This window comes from Cygnus atratus, chromosome 14 (assembly GCF_013377495.2).
Source record: "Cygnus atratus isolate AKBS03 ecotype Queensland, Australia chromosome 14, CAtr_DNAZoo_HiC_assembly, whole genome shotgun sequence".
NCBI lineage: Eukaryota > Metazoa > Chordata > Aves > Anseriformes > Anatidae > Cygnus > Cygnus atratus.
Window position 1 is genome coordinate 13167885 of NC_066375.1, and position 14655 is coordinate 13182539.

General features: G+C 64.3%; 3 protein-coding genes across 3 annotated transcripts; all 3 read left to right on the forward strand.

The window, feature by feature from the left end:
- Window positions 1-1523: 1523 nt before the first annotated feature.
- On the forward strand, window positions 1524-5648 carry PROB1 (proline rich basic protein 1). The gene has a single exon (XM_050713695.1). It carries the CDS (start codon window positions 1524-1526, stop codon window positions 5646-5648), a length of 4125 nt encoding a protein of 1374 aa, XP_050569652.1.
- An 813-nt stretch (window positions 5649-6461) lies between these two features.
- Window positions 6462-7407, forward strand: MZB1 (marginal zone B and B1 cell specific protein). The gene is made up of 4 exons (XM_035562946.1): window positions 6462-6656; window positions 6830-6936; window positions 7045-7149; window positions 7221-7407. Exons 1-4 carry the CDS (start codon window positions 6462-6464, stop codon window positions 7405-7407), a joined length of 594 nt encoding a protein of 197 aa, XP_035418839.1.
- A 462-nt stretch (window positions 7408-7869) lies between these two features.
- On the forward strand, window positions 7870-11961 carry SLC23A1 (solute carrier family 23 member 1). Its single transcript, XM_050713602.1, has 15 exons — window positions 7870-7911; window positions 8379-8441; window positions 8511-8654; window positions 8736-8893; window positions 8968-9056; window positions 9138-9205; window positions 9277-9458; window positions 9570-9690; window positions 9775-9931; window positions 10089-10236; window positions 10458-10563; window positions 10643-10772; window positions 11032-11175; window positions 11542-11637; window positions 11714-11961. Exons 1-15 carry the CDS (start codon window positions 7870-7872, stop codon window positions 11959-11961), a joined length of 1896 nt encoding a protein of 631 aa, XP_050569559.1.
- The last annotated feature ends 2694 nt before the right edge of the window (window positions 11962-14655 follow it).

The window sequence follows — 14655 nt, forward strand, 5'->3', positions numbered from 1 at the left end:
TGATATGCCTGCGTATAAAAAGCAAAATTCTCATGTTGCTTTTTATATGTTAAATAGTTTGTAGAACGTATGTCAACTCTATTAAAGCGGTTGGACTTCATTCCAGGTTTGGTATCGTTCCTGCTGGGCCTGTAATGCGATGTAGGTGGGGAGGCTGAATGTGCAGGGGCTATGGGTGTCGAGCTGGCCCTGCGGAGCTAGAGGTGCCATTTTTGGGGGACCACCTGTGGGTAACGGGAATGCTGCGAGGCTTCTCTGGGGCGGGAAGGAGGCCAGGGATAAGTGGAAAATGAGAGTGAAAAGTAAAAAAAAATACTTCAAAAATCAATGAAATGTTCTTTATTCAAAACCATGGGCCAGGGTGTTAGAGGGAACTCTGAGTGCTGGGGGCATTTGGCTCCCCAAAATGCTGTCAGGGGCAAGCACCGGTGCTAGGTGCAGAGCGCTGAGGCCTTGCCAAGGGGGAGAGCAGAAAATCCCCTCGGTGCTGCTGTCCTTCACCAGAGCTGGCTTCCAGGGCCAGGCCGCTTCCAATTAACTCCTGGCCTCTGCGGGGATCCCGGCGGGCCGGGGGGGGGAGCTGCATTTTTCTTGGAAATGGAAGCTTTCGGCCTTTCTGGGCCTGCCTGACGGGATGGGGAGGGACGTTGCTAGGAGACGGGGCCGGCGGCCGCCATTTGCCGCGGGGGTGCGGGAGATGGCGGCAGGCGCTGGGGCGGTATCGCCGGGGCGAGGGGGACGAGTACAGGGGTCGGGCCCGAGCTCCTCACGGGGAGCGTGTCCCAGTCCCAGCCCTGCAGCCGGGCAGGGGCGGGTTAAGCGCCAGGCTGGGCTTTGTGGTCGCCCTTCGCTTGCCAAGGTTTAAATTTAGTCCCCACATGAACCCGGGCATCAGGTTGCTGGAGGCTGGCAGAGCCACCACGCACCTGCTGCCGCCGCTTCCTTCAGAAATCCCCAAAAAGCCGCGGCTGACCCCGGCGGGGGCGGCCGGACTAGGCCGGGCACAACGAGATCCGCGCGCCCCCCGAAAGAAGTGACCAACACTGTCCTCCTCCGCTCCGTGCCTGGTTTGACTTTGCACCTTGCCATCCCTCCTGGCTGCTTGCTTGTCGCTTGGGGGATGCTGGGGGTGCGGGGGAGTGGCACCACTTGGGGACAGGCTTTGTGTCCCCCCCCATCTGGGGACGCAGCATCCCCGTGGGCACGCAGGGGATGGGGACGGAGCCACGATGCAGGGCCTCAGCCAGCCGGTGTGCCACCAAGGGAGAGGAGCACCCGGCACGGCCTCGGCGGGGTCTGTGGGTCCCCGGTGGGCTCACGGCTGTGGGGTCACAGTGGCACCATCCCTACCGCAGACCCTTAAGCCGGGGGTGGCCGTGGCATTTGCACGCCGCCCGACACTTGGCATCGCCTCCCCCATGCTGGCGCCCGCTGCACGCATGTGATTGAGGAGCCAGGCGCCGCGGCGAGCAGAGCAGAAGGTCGAGCCTGCTGCCGACTGCAGCACCGGGGCAGTCCCCACCATGATCCCCCGCGGCAAGAGGGACGCCGGCCGCCCTGCCGAGCTGCCTGGCCCCGAAGGCATCATTGAAGGACGTCGGTCTGTCTGGGAGGAGGACGGCCGCCTGTCCGTCCTGCCCCGTGACGACCTCCCCAAGAGCATGTCCGACTCTTCCGTCTCCTCCTACCACTCGGCGCTATGCTCGGAGACGACAGACACCTTCAAGGACTGCCTGGAGTTCCTGGAAGAGGAGGACGCGGGCCGCCACACCGCCACACCGCCCCGGGGTCCCCCTCAGGGCCCCCCGCCGCACGGCCCTGTCCCCAGCCCGCGGCTGGAGCGCGCCCGGCAGGCTCAGCTGTCTGTCACTGCTAAGAATAGCTTGGCGCCAGGGCGCGGGGGCAGGATGGGTCCCCTCCGCGGGGACCAGCCGCCCGCCGCTGCCTTTGGGGACCGGCCGGGCGCGGCGGCACCGGGGACGATGCTCAGCGAGGGGCGGCGTGCCAGGCGGAGCGGCGGGGCCAGCGACTCGGACGAGGCTGACGGTGAGGTGCGAGCACTGACGGCCAGGTCCTTCCGAAGCCTCTCAGGCCTTCCCGGCACCCGGCTGGACATGTGCAGCTCCCACACCTCCTCCAGCCTCTCCAACTCGCTGTCGGAGGACGGTGGTGGAGGACGGCGGTGGGCAGCATGCGGGGAGCCCCGCGGTGCCGAGCTGCCTGGCCTGACAGGGAAGGAGCTGTTTGAGTGCGTGGATGTGGAGCTAGAGAGCAGCGACACCAAGAAGGGGCACGGCAAGAAGAGGACCGTCCCCAAGCGGCAGATCCAGCTCAAGAGGAAGGAGAGGAAGGAGGCGGGGTTCTTCCTGTGGGGGGATGCCTCAGCCCCCCAGCCACTGCCCCCCACCAGAAAGGAGCCCCCAGGCAAGGGCAGAGCTGTTGGTGAGGACTTCAGGTTCAACTACAAGCAGTTCATGAAGACGGCCTCCCTGGACGACGCCTCCAGCAAGACCCGGATGGCCTCCAACCTGGTGAAAAATGTCCTAGCCAAGAAAATGCAGTATGAGCAGTGGATTAATAAGATGGAGCAGAAATCGCTGAGGGGCAGCTCGACCTCCTCAGGGCTGTCCTCAGTCGGCACCGACCTGCTCGGGGATGGCCTGGAGGGCAAGTCCAGCTCGCTCTCCAAGTCCGACTGCAGTATCTCTGCCGAGGACATGCGGTGTCCTGGGGGCTGCGAGAGGCTGGGGACTGCCAGCACCACCCAGCCAGCCAAGGGGGTTGTGCTGAGTGAGGCGACAAGGGAGAATGTCTGCAAGCTGAAGACAACCTTCAACGAGCTCAACGAGAGGATGAAGTACCAGGAGGTGATGCAGTGCCAGCACCTGCCTGCCGAGGAGCACACGACGGAGAGGACCCGCTACCGGCGAGCGCGCGCCTTGTTCGAAGGCTACGCTGGGGACAGGAAGGCGCTGGACATCACCCCAAAATTTGAGAAAGTGCAGAAGCCATGGCCCAGCTTGAAGCAGCGAGCCATCCGTCCCAGCAGGCCCGAAGTAGTCCCGTTTGAGCCCAAAAGCTTGGTGTTTCCTGATGTGCCACCCCGGGGCATCTTCACGTCCCGGGCGCAGGAGGTGAAGCTGGTGCCTCAGAGCCGGTGGGAGGAGAAGCCACCGCCAGCACCCCGAGAGCCACTGAGCCCCAGCACCCCTGCGGCCACCCCTGCTGATCCGGGGAACAAAGGCAAGGTGCAAATCCCGCAGCCGCGGGACGTGCGCAAGCTGCTGAAGAGCAGCTACAACCTCTGCTTTGGCACCACCCGTGGCCCCCCAGCCCCTTGCCCCGTCAGGGAAAGCACCGGGGAGCCCACGCCGCCATCCCCACTCGTCATCCACTGCACCTCAGTCTGCCGCCGTGAGCCGGCACCGAGCCTCATGCCGCCGGCAGACAGGGACATGGGGACAGCTGGTGGCCGAGAGATGGAGGCAGCACATGCTGAGGGGACGGCGACGGTCACCGGCACCCGCCCCACGCAGGGCTCACCCGTGCACATCACAAAAGTCCAGTCCACGCGGAGAGAGGTGGCTGCCACCGAGGGCCCCCAGCTCAGCCCTGCTGCATCCCCTGCGTGTCGCCAGCGGAGCGAGCTCAGGGTGCCACCGCGTGCGGCGAGCGGGGGGGACGCACACGTGGAGACCCACCTCCACGTCCTGGTCGGCCCACGGCCCCTGCCGGTGGCTGGGGAGGGCTCTCCGGCTCGGAGCGGCGCGGTGCTGCGGACAGAGAAGACCCTTGTCCTCCCACCACCACCAAGCCCCACAGAGGGAGAGGAGGAACGCAGTCGTGGCGTCACTGCAGGGGATGGTGCCACAGGGGACCAGCATCATGGTGGCAAGGACGGCCCAGGGGATGGCCAGGACGCCCGTGCCATGAAACCAGCGGTGAGAAGTGCGGTAAAGCCACCCACCAGCGAGCTGGGCAGCTGGCTGGCCTTGGCGGGGAGCCATGGTGCTGCAGATGGTACCGGCCCCGCTGTCCCAATTCGAGCGAGGGAGGCCAGCAACGGTCCCTCTGTCCCCACTGGGCCACTCCCCACCAGGCCACCAGACCGGAGGGAGAGCTGGGAGCACGTAACGAAGTGGCCGGGAGCCAGCGAGCCTCACCTTACCGCTGCCCCAGTGGAGAACACCAACTACTTGACAATTCCCGTGAAAGCCGCCAAATCCTCCTCAGTGCCAAAGCTGCCCTCGGCTCCCAACCCGGCCACCGCATCCTTTGGGGCTCCCTTAGCTCCCCATCCAGCCAGTGTGTCCTTTGGGACCCCTTCTGTCCCCAATCCACCCACTGCATCATTTGGGACCCCCATGGTCCCCAATCCACCCACTGCATCATTTGGGACCCCCTCAGTCCCAAATCCAGCCACTGTATCGTTTGGGACCCCCTTGATCACCAATCCAGCCACTGCATCCTTTGGGACCGCTGCAGTCCCTACCTTGGCCAGCACATCCTTTGGGACTCCTTTGGTCCCCAGTGCAACCAACTCAGCTTTTGGCTTCCCACCAGCCTCCAGCATGTCCTTTGGCACTCCCTCAGTCCCCAACCTGACCAACACGTCTTTTGGGACACCTTTGATCCCCTACCCAGTGAGCGCATCCTTTATGACCCCCTTGGTCCCCAATCCAGCCACTGCATCCTTTGGGACCGCTTCAGTCCCAAGGCTGGCCAACTCAACCTTTGGGACCCCCTTGGCCCCCAACCTACCCAGCGCACCCTTTGCGACCCCCTCTGTCCCCAAACCAGGCAGCTCATCCTTTGGGACCCCCCCAGCCACCAACCCAGTCCCTGCTTCCCTTGGGTACCCATCAGTCTCCAACGTGGCCAGCTCTTCCTTTGGGTCTCTGTCAGTCACCAGCCTGGCCAGTGCTCCGCTGGGGACCGGTGTGTCCACCCTGCTTGGTGGGGAATCCCTGTGGAGCAAACCCCTCCCCGAGCCCGCCCGGCCCCGGCCCCCCGAGACTGTGGCCACTGCGGTGCCGCAGCCCCCAGCCCAGCCCCAGCCTCGCTTGGAGGACGCTCCCCGGAGGACCGAGGGCTCCTCGCCAAGCAACAAGAGTGCACCGAGCCCCACGCGGCCGTTCAATCCCCATCCGGCCGCACAACGCAAGATGCTCGTCGATCCCGACAGCGGCAAATGCTACTACATGGAGCCGCCGCGGCAGCCCCAGCTGAAAATGCTCTACGACCCCGAGACGGGGCAGTACGTGGAGGTGCTCATCCCACCGGTGCCCGTGGCGTCACACGCTGGGCTTTACCAAGCTCCCTTCAACCCCTTGCTCTACAGCGTGCCCTACGTGCCCTACAGCAGCTTCCCGGGGCTGCCAGCACCCGCGCCGCCCGCCGTTCCTTCCCCGGCGCACCCTGACCTGCAGGGCCAACTGCCGGCTGCCGAAAACCCCGGGGGCTTCCCCGGGACCTTCAGCCCCGATCCCAAGGGCGAGGGGCCGCCTGCTGCTGCGGGGCCCGACTGCGGGTACCTGGAGAGCCTGTACTACATCCCCACGGGGATGCGGGCCAGCCCCGGCCCCGGCCAGCCCCCCGCCCGCGCCAGCCCTGCCGGCCCCGAGCAGGGGCCGCTGCCCCCCATGTGAGCCCTGGCTGCGGTGCCAGCCAGCATAGTCCCACCTGCAGCTGGAGGGCACCTATGTTTGTGGCTGAGCTGGTGTTGGACCTGACCGGCTCCTAAAAGGAATGGGCGGGAAAGATGGTGTTTTACCAGCACCTGGCATCCCTGGGGGTGGTTCTGAAGTCATTCAAGGGAGCACGGCCACGGCTGGCAAAGGGACCAGGTGCATGGCCCCCGCCTCCCCCCGTCCCCCTGGTCCCATCCCGAGGGCTGCGCGGCGGGGCGATGGCCAGAGGCACCCCGGCTATGGCACAGACTCCTTAAAACAGCAATAAAAGTGCTGAGCCAGCATTAACCCTGCATTCCCATGTCCGTTTCATCTGTAAAGGGGGTGCGGGGGGGCCCACGTGTCCCATTTTGGGGACATTTTGAGCAGAGGGGCAGAGGCTGTGGATCCCACAGTCCTGGAGCAGCAGCAGGGATGAATTTCCGTGTCCAGGGGTGGGACCCCAAATCCTCAGCCCTGGAGAGATAAACCTGCCCTGAGAAGGATTTGGGGGAGACAAGGACAGACGCAGGCATCGCAGGACTGAAGTAAACCAAAAACAAAAAAAAAGAGAGGGCAGATGGTGGGGATAACCCATGCAGAGCTCCGTCCTCGGCAGCCCCGGGGATGGACAGACAGATGGCAGCACGGCCGGGCGGGTGTCGCGGGGCACGTCGGCCGGATGCAGGTGCACCGGCCGCGCATCAGCACCCCGGGGGTTTATAACGCCTGCGTCTCCACCACTGCACTTTCGGCATCGCTCGCCACCCCTCCAGGCCCCACGGCGGCAGGATGCGACCCGTGCTGGTGGCGTGCATGGTCCTGAGCCTGGTGGCGGGGCCAGGGGTTGGGGATGGGTGCCAGGACCCCCCGTCCCCGTCCTTCTCCCGCTCCGTCCCCGCGCCCCAGCTGAGCGCCGAGGAGCTGCACTCGCCCCACATGCCCGAGTCCCTGCGCTGCGATGCCTGCTACGCCATCGCCTTCCAGGTGGGCACCGGGGATGGGGGCACCCCGAAACCACGCTGGGACAGCCATGCCTGGCAACTCACCGAGCACTTTCGGCTGCTGACGAGGGAGGGAAAAGGGGGAGGAATGTGGGAGTGGGGGGTCACACGGGTGGCTGCCATCACCGGCCGCTTTCTGCCCCATTTCTGCCCCAGCTGGAGGAACAGCTGAGCAAGGCGGAGGCGAAGCTGGGCAGGAAGGCGCTGCGCGAGTCCGACTACGTGGAGGTGCTGGAGAGGAGCTGCTCGCAGAGCTGGGAGCTGTGAGTGGCGTCCTGACCCCTCCAAGTGCCACGGGGTGCTCCTGCACCCCAGGGCCACCCACCACAGCAGGTACAGACCCCCCCCAACCCCGTGTGTCCCCCCTGCAGCTACGGCGTGCAAGAGCTGAACGGGGAGAAGCGGCTGACGGGGCCGGGGCTGCGGAGCCAGCAGCCCCTGAGCGTGGCGATGACGGGGGGCCCGTGGCCCAGCAGGTGAGGGGCGCGGGGCTGGCGGGGGAGTGACAAGTGCCACACCGCGCCCTGACGCTGTCCGCTCCTTGCAGGCTGGCCAAGATGTGCCACAGCTTCGTGGGCGAGCAGGGCGAGGAGCAGCTCTACGGGGCGCACCGACGAGGCCCCTTGGCGCTGCGGGAGCTGCTGTGCCACGGCGAGAAGGGGCCCTGTGCCCCTCCAGCAGGGGGCAAAGCGGGGCGCCCGGCCCCCCCCAAGGCGCTGCAGAACGAGCTGTAGCCCCCGGCCCAGCCCCGGGGCCTTGGGGAGCCGCCACCGCACCCACGGGCGCAGTTAATGCTTAATGCCCCAGCGACCTTTGGAGCCGACTTCGTACCCACAGCACCAGGACACGTGCGACGGGGATGCCGAGGGAGGTGGCCACCACCCCGCTGTCACCGGCCACCACCAAGCCGGGGACACCGCGCCGCTGCTCGTCCCTGTCCCCATCGCAGCGCCGCGTCCGCGGGGACATCGCCAGTGGCACCCGGTGCCCCGTGCCGCCGACCCGGCCGTTACTCTGTAACCCGCCCGCTCTAATGTTTTACCAAATCGGTGCTAACGGCGGTGCCAGCCCTAATTAAAGCAGTTAATCGCTCATCCCCTGCTGCCGCTGCGCTCCTCAGTTTCACAACCCGCGGACTAAAGTCCTCCTCGTCGCCATAAAAGACACCGTGCGGTGACATCCCTGCGCTGCCCAGGATGGGGACCCACTCGGGAGACCTGCCCCAGCCCCAGCCCCAGGTGACCGCGGCTCTGTCCCCGTCCCCCTTTGCCCTGTCCCCATCGCCGGGGGCATAGTGGGGGGAAGGAGGCAGGGGGGAGGTGGCACCCCAAATAGCAGCCGCCTCAGGGTTGTGAGCTAGATGCAGGTGGCAAAGGATGGGGGGGGAGATTGAGGGGGGTTGGTGAAGCCCAGGACCAAGGGCACACACTGGGGACAAGGTGGGATGCTGCAGCTGGGACTCGCCGCCTTCCCAGCACCTGTGGGATGCTGCAGGCTCCCCCAGCGTGGTGGGGACCCCAGCGGGCTTTGTGCATTTGGGACACCCTGCTGCAACGCCAGGTCTCAGAGCAGGGGGCCCGCAGCCCTCCCGGGGGTGGCCGGGCGATGTCCCTGCGTCCCCAGTGTCCCCAGGAGGCCACTGCCCCGTTCCCATGGCTCGCCCAGCAGGACGCTGACCCGCCTGCTGCCTCTCCCTGCCTGCCAGGACGCCAGCCCAGCCCTCGCCCACGTCCCCGCCGGCCCCCCGCATCCCCACAGGATGGGCAGGGTGAGCACCGAGCCCCCGCGGCACCGTCCCCATCCCCGAGGGCTCCTGCGGGGCTGGCAGCGGGGACAGCGCTGCCCGTTCAGCTGTGCCCCCCCCATGCTCCAGGGCCCCGCGGTGGATGCCGTCCCTCCCCCGGCCCGGCAGCAGTTCGACATGCTCTACAAGATCGAGGATGTGCCCCCCTGGTACCTCTGCATCCTGCTGGGCTTCCAGGTACGGTGCCGGCCCCAAACATCCCCCAGAGGCACCCTCGGTCCCTGCTGAGCGTGTTTCCCCCCCCCGCCATGTCCCCAGCATTACCTGACCTGCTTCAGTGGCACCATCGCCGTCCCCTTCCTGCTGGCCGAGAGCCTGTGCGTGGGCAAGGACCAGCTCACCGTCAGCTACCTCATCGGCACCATCTTCACCTGCGTCGGCATCACCACCCTCATCCAGACCACCGTGGGCATCAGGTAGGGGACGTCCCCGCCGCCGCCGGGACCGCGTCCCTGTGCCGCTGGGTGCAGGCGTCCCCTCTGGTCCCCAGGCTGCCCCTGTTCCAGGCGAGTGCTCTGGCCTTCCTCGTCCCCGCCAAGTCCATCCTGGCGCTGGAGAAGTGGCGGTGCCCACCTGAAGGTAGGGCTGGATGGTGCTGGTGGGGGGGACACCGGCTCCTGGCAGTCCCTGGGGCTCACCTCACCCCTTCTCCATCCCCAGAGCAGATCTACGGCAACTGGACGCTGCCGCTCAACACCTCCCACATCTGGCAGCCCCGTATGCGAGAGGTACGGCTTGGCCCCCCCATGCCCACCCCGGAGCCCAGGACCCCCCCTCACGTGTCGCCATCACCCTGCAGATCCAGGGGGCCATCGTGGTGTCCAGCCTGGTGGAGGTGGTGATCGGGCTGCTGGGGCTCCCCGGGGCGCTGCTCAGCTACATCGGGCCGCTGACCGTCACCCCCACCGTCGCCCTCATCGGCCTCTCCGTCTTCCAGGCCGCTGGCGAGCGGGCTGGCTCACACTGGGGCATCGCAGCGCTGTAGGGCCGCGGGCATGGGGGATGAGGGCAGGTTTTTAGGGCCCTCGCACCAAAGCTGCAGGTGGCACCGGTAGCATGCCGGTGGCCCTCAGGGAGCTCTGCCCTCCCCAGGTCCATCGTCCTCATCGTCCTCTTTGCCCAGTACCTGAGGAACGTCACTGTGCGCCTGCCCGGGTACCGCTGGGGACGGGGCTTCGTCCTGCTGCACGTGCAGATCTTCAAGATGTTCCCAGTAGGGGCACGGGACGGGGGGGCTTTTGGGGAGCAATGCCAGGGGCATCTCCATCCCCATGCGACACCCGGCCGCTGCCCGCAGATCATCCTGGCCATCATGGTGGTGTGGCTGCTCTGCTACCTGCTGACGCGCACCGGCGTCTTCCCCAGCAGCCCCGAGGAGTATGGCTACAAGGCCAGGACAGACGCACGCGGCGAGATCCTCTCGGTGGCACCCTGGTTCCGTGTCCCCTACCCCTGTGAGTGCCAGCACATGTGGGTGCCCCACGGCTGTGCCATGGGGACATGCACCCTTGGCAGGGTGCAGGGAGCAGGCACAGCATCGCCGCAGAGCACAAGGGGTCCCCACCGGGAGCGGTGTCAGGTCCCCAGAGCGGTGGCGTGTCCCCTCGGCAGGTCAGTGGGGGCTGCCTACGGTGACCTCAGCGGCCGTGCTGGGCATGTTCAGCGCCACGCTGGCCGGCATCATCGAGTCCATCGGGGATTACTACTCCTGCGCGCGGCTGGCGGGAGCGCCCGCTCCCCCAGTGCACGCCATCAATAGGTACAGCCAGAGCCATGGGGACGGGGACGGGGACATTGCTCTGTGCCCCAGCAGGTGCCTTCTGCCTGCACCTGGCTCCAAATCTGCACCCTTGGCCGCTTTGTGCCTTGGTTCCCTGGTGGTACCGGGCCTCCTCCTCCTCCCCACTGCCATGTCCCGGCACCTCCGGGTACATCCCCACCACCCACCCCAGGGGACGTCCCCTCCCGTTCATCCCCCAGGGGCATTTTCACAGAGGGCATCTCCTGCATCATCGCGGGGCTGCTGGGAACCGGCAACGGCTCCACCTCCTCCAGCCCCAACATCGGCGTCCTGGGCATCACCAAGGTACCGCCCGCACCCCACGCGGGTCCCCGGCTCGGTGTGGGGACGGCCGCCGCCACGCACTGCCCCTGTCCCCGGGCAGGTGGGGAGCAGGAGGGTGATCCAGTACGGCGCCGGGATCATGATCTTCCTGGGGACCATTGGCAAGTTCACCGCACTGTTCGCATCGCTGCCCGACCCCATCCTCGGCGGGATGTTCTGCACGCTGTTTGGTAACTGAACGCTGAAGCGGCGTCGGGCCATTTCCCTGGGGACCTGGGTGCTGTGTGCATCAGCCCAGCTTCGACCGAGGAGCCCGAGGGACACGAAGCTGCGGATGAGATTTGAGCTGTGCCGAGGGCGGCAGCTGGGTCGGAGCGAACTTCGCCGGCTGTGCCAGGCCCGGCAGCGCGGGGCTCGTCCCGCATCGCCCGCAGCCTTGCTCCCACCAGCGCGCCCCGAAGGCAGACGCAGCCATGTCTCTGCTTGCAGGCATGATCACGGCCGTCGGCCTCTCCAACCTGCAGTTCGTTGACATGAATTCGTCCCGCAACCTCTTCGTGCTGGGCTTCGCCATGTTTTTCGGGCTGACACTGCCCAACTACCTGGATTCCAACCCCAAGGCCATTAACACAGGTACCCGCCCTCAGCTAAAAGCCTTTTTCTTGGTTTGCCACCAGCACATTCCCAGGTGAGGGTGCTTAGGGCAAGCAGGGCAAAACTCTCTGTCCATACGTCTTAATGTCAGACCCTGCTCTGCTCACCAACCCACTGTTAAATGCATTTATAGGAAAAAAATGACTTAAATGGGACGGTAGCTCCAAGGTAGGATTTACATAGTTAATCTGAAAACTCAATGAACCTCAAAGTGGTAGGGGAGAGCTTGCACTGGGCAGTGACACCTCGAAGCACCATTTGATCAACCTGGGATGCCACATGCGAGATGTCCCCACCGCTCCCCGCTGCGCCCATCGCCCCGGCTCAGCCCCTGCCCTCCCGCAGGCGTCCCCGAGCTGGACCAGATCCTGACGGTGCTGCTGACGACCGAGATGTTTGTGGGGGGCTCCATCGCCTTCATCCTGGACAACACCATCCCAGGTAATTAAAGCGGGCCGGGAGCCGGGGGGCTCGGTGCGGGCGTGCCGGGGTGCACGGCGGCTGTGCCTGCCCACAGGGACGCGCGAGGAGCGGGGACTGGTGCAGTGGAAGGCGGGCGCGCACGCTGACAGCACGTCCTCGGCCAGCTTGAAGAGCTACGACTTCCCCTTCGGGATGAGCGTGGTGCGGAAGTGCCGCTGGCTGCGGCACGTGCCCATCTGCCCGCTCTTCACCGGGTTCAGCTGGCGGCCGAGGAAAAGCCGCGCGGCGGCCGAGGGCGTGCAGGACAGCGCCGACGGCCTCGTCGTCTGCACCAAGGTGTGAGCGGGACCCGGTGCGCCTCGGGCCCCGCTGCTGGAGGGCACAGGGTGGGGAAAAGCCGAGCCGAGCGGCTGGGGTCGCACCAGGCAGCATCGCTGGGGGGCTGCGAGCATCCCCCACAGCCAGCACCGAGGCTTCTTTCGCTCCTCCTGAACGCGGGGCTGGGGGAATTTGGTTGCCTTTTGGGGACATCACTGGCTTGGCTTTAGCTAAATCTAGTGTGCAGAGCCCATCCTGGGGGCTCCTGCAGATGGTAGAGCTCCCCAGGCGCCGGCCTCAGCATCAGCAGCCCCCGTGCGATTGCCCCAGCTCAGCCTCCCGCTGGCTTGAGACATGTTCAAAGCTTTGCTGAAGCCCGTCAGTTCTGATCAGAGGCACTGGGACCAGCCAGGGCCAAGGGTTTTCACACCACGCCCTTGGCCGCAGCAGGGCTGCACAGCGGACGCAGTTGGCTCTGTGCTGGGTGCAGTGATCAGACCGGTCTATTTTAAGATTCTGCATTAAAAAAACATCCAAACCCACTTGCCCCAGGGGTGTTTTTGTTGTTTCCTGCACCATTCCCTCGTCCCTTCTGCATTTTCAAGGCTTCAGAAGTAACCACCCCGCAGGGGTGCTCACAGCAGCCTCGATCCCAGCCACCAGCAGGCTGCTGTCAGCGCGCTGCCGCCCGGACCCTAACACAGGGTGACGAAACCGGGCACAAGCTCTCAGCAAAGTCCCTGGTCAGACACCTGCACACACCAGTGCTGGCCCTCGAGCAGCCCTGGTGATCTCTGCTGCATGCCCAGAAGGCGGAGGACAACGTCCCAGTGACAGCCCAGCCCAGCTTCTGGGCTCAGGTTGGGGTTTAGCACCAAAACCCAAAGGTGAAGGCAGCGCTGGGCTACCCAGACATGGCTGTGGACTCAGGTGGGAGCTGAGCACCGCGACAGCCGCTCCCTCCCTCCCACCCCACACAGAGCACGAAGAGCAAAGGAAAATTCACAGGTGAAGATAAGGGCAGTTTAATAAGTGAGTAAGTTTAAGTGAAGAGGGAAAGGGAGATAGAAAAAAAAAAGAAAGAAAAAAAAGAAAAAAGAAAAACAGAAAAAAAAAGAAAAAACAACGAAGACCATGAAGACCCAAGTGATGCAAGTGCAATGACTCGCCGCCTCCCAGGGGCACGCTGATGCCCAGCTGGGCTCGGAGCAATGGAAGAACCTCCCCACCTTCTGCCCTGTCCCAGTTTTCAGGCTGAGGGCGATGCTACGTGGCGTGCGATATCCCTTGGCCAGCTGTCCTGGCCGAGTCCCCTGCCAGTGTCTTGCCCGCAAGAGGTGTGGGCTGAGCAAGGAAAAGAGAAAGCCTTGAGGCTGTGCGAGTACCAGCCTGAACCCCTGTGTTATCAGTGTTGTTTGGGTCACAAACCCACAACACAGCATTCCAGGGACTGCTATGGAGTTAACTCCACCCCAGCCAGACACAGCACAGACAGCAAACAATCTGGACCCAGAGACTCCTAAAACGCAGCAGTCAGCCCCTTGCTTTTACTGCACTGGTTTCAGTCCAGGGCTGATGCTGAGAGCAAGGGATCACCCCGAACACCTCATTAGGAGATGAGCTCCTGGCTGAGAGCAGCCCTGTGGCACCTTCCCCTCTCTTACCTGCCGCCTACAGGATCCCCGCAGACACTATCAGTAAATTCAGCTCTTTAACAAACCTCTCCATATTATGCAGTTGCCTGGGATGAAAACAAAGCACAAAAACAAACCACGGCAAGCCTGGCTGTTTCTCACCACGCTGGCTCCCAGCTGAAGCATTCAGCTGCCACTCACCCCGAGCCGACTGCACACGGGCTGAGAAGCCCCAGAGGAAGCTCAGTGACAAGGGCTGCAAAAGCAACCGCTGCCAGCTGTGCGGGGGTCCACGGGTGGGACCCCAGCTTCGGCTAAAATCAGCTGTAGCATGGTAGGATGCTACCTCTCCTGACCCTCTGCATGTAGGTGCTTGAGTTTAAACAGTTTCCAAAATCAGGAGAAACACCAGGTAGGTTTGTTACTTCTAGGAAGGCCAGCAGGTCTGGGAAAGCCAGGGGGAGGGAACGCTCAGCAGGGAAGCTGGGAGAAATTGTTGGATGCTGCAGAGCAGCAGAAAAATGAGTTGGTCTGACTGAACTCCTCAGGAGAGCAGACTTTCCAGCTGGAGCAAGACTGGCAGCAAAGCGAAGTGGTTATGTAGTAAGCTAACACCAGTGCAAAGGCAGTGCCTCACTCTTCCTGTTCTACAGCACCGTGTGATTTCTGAAATGTTTCCATTGGGCTTACCCACAGCTTAAAAAAATAAAAGTATATACATACAGCAGCAAGGCCGGGCAAAGTTCTGACACGGGAGTGGATCAGACCCCTACCTGAGGGCTGCCGGAGGCTACCCGTGTGGCCACCCCACAGCTCCCTCACCCCTTCCTGCAGCTCTGTCGGGTTTATGCAGGCAGAACAGCCACTGAGAGCACCCCGGCTCCAACAGCTGCCGTGCCAAAGCCTCCAAAAAGCATGCGCCAGGCAGCAGTTTTATATAGTGCCATCAGCTGTTAACTAGGACTTCCTGTGCTGCCAGAAACAGTGGGGCTGAACTAGGATTAGCAGTGGTGAGAACGAAGGAAACTATGGCCAGGCAAACACAGAGCAGTCAGAGGACAGCAAAGAGCAGCCAGAGCCCGAG

Bases quoted from the DNA above. Each gene is read 5' to 3' on its own strand.
- PROB1 (XM_050713695.1), top strand. From the start codon at position 1,524: ATGATCCCCCGCGGCAAGAGGGACGCCGGCCGCCCTGCCGAGCTGCCT.
- MZB1 (XM_035562946.1), top strand. From the start codon at position 6,462: ATGCGACCCGTGCTGGTGGCGTGCATGGTCCTGAGCCTGGTGGCGGGG. The intron at 6,657-6,829 runs GTGGGCACCGGG...TTTCTGCCCCAG, and splicing joins GCTACGCCATCGCCTTCCAG to CTGGAGGAACAGCTGAGCAA. The intron at 7,150-7,220 runs GTGAGGGGCGCG...CGCTCCTTGCAG, and splicing joins GGGGGCCCGTGGCCCAGCAG to GCTGGCCAAGATGTGCCACA.
- SLC23A1 (XM_050713602.1), top strand. From the start codon at position 7,870: ATGGGGACCCACTCGGGAGACCTGCCCCAGCCCCAGCCCCAG. The intron at 8,655-8,735 runs GTACGGTGCCGG...CCATGTCCCCAG, and splicing joins GCATCCTGCTGGGCTTCCAG to CATTACCTGACCTGCTTCAG. The intron at 8,894-8,967 runs GTAGGGGACGTC...TCTGGTCCCCAG, and splicing joins CAGACCACCGTGGGCATCAG to GCTGCCCCTGTTCCAGGCGA.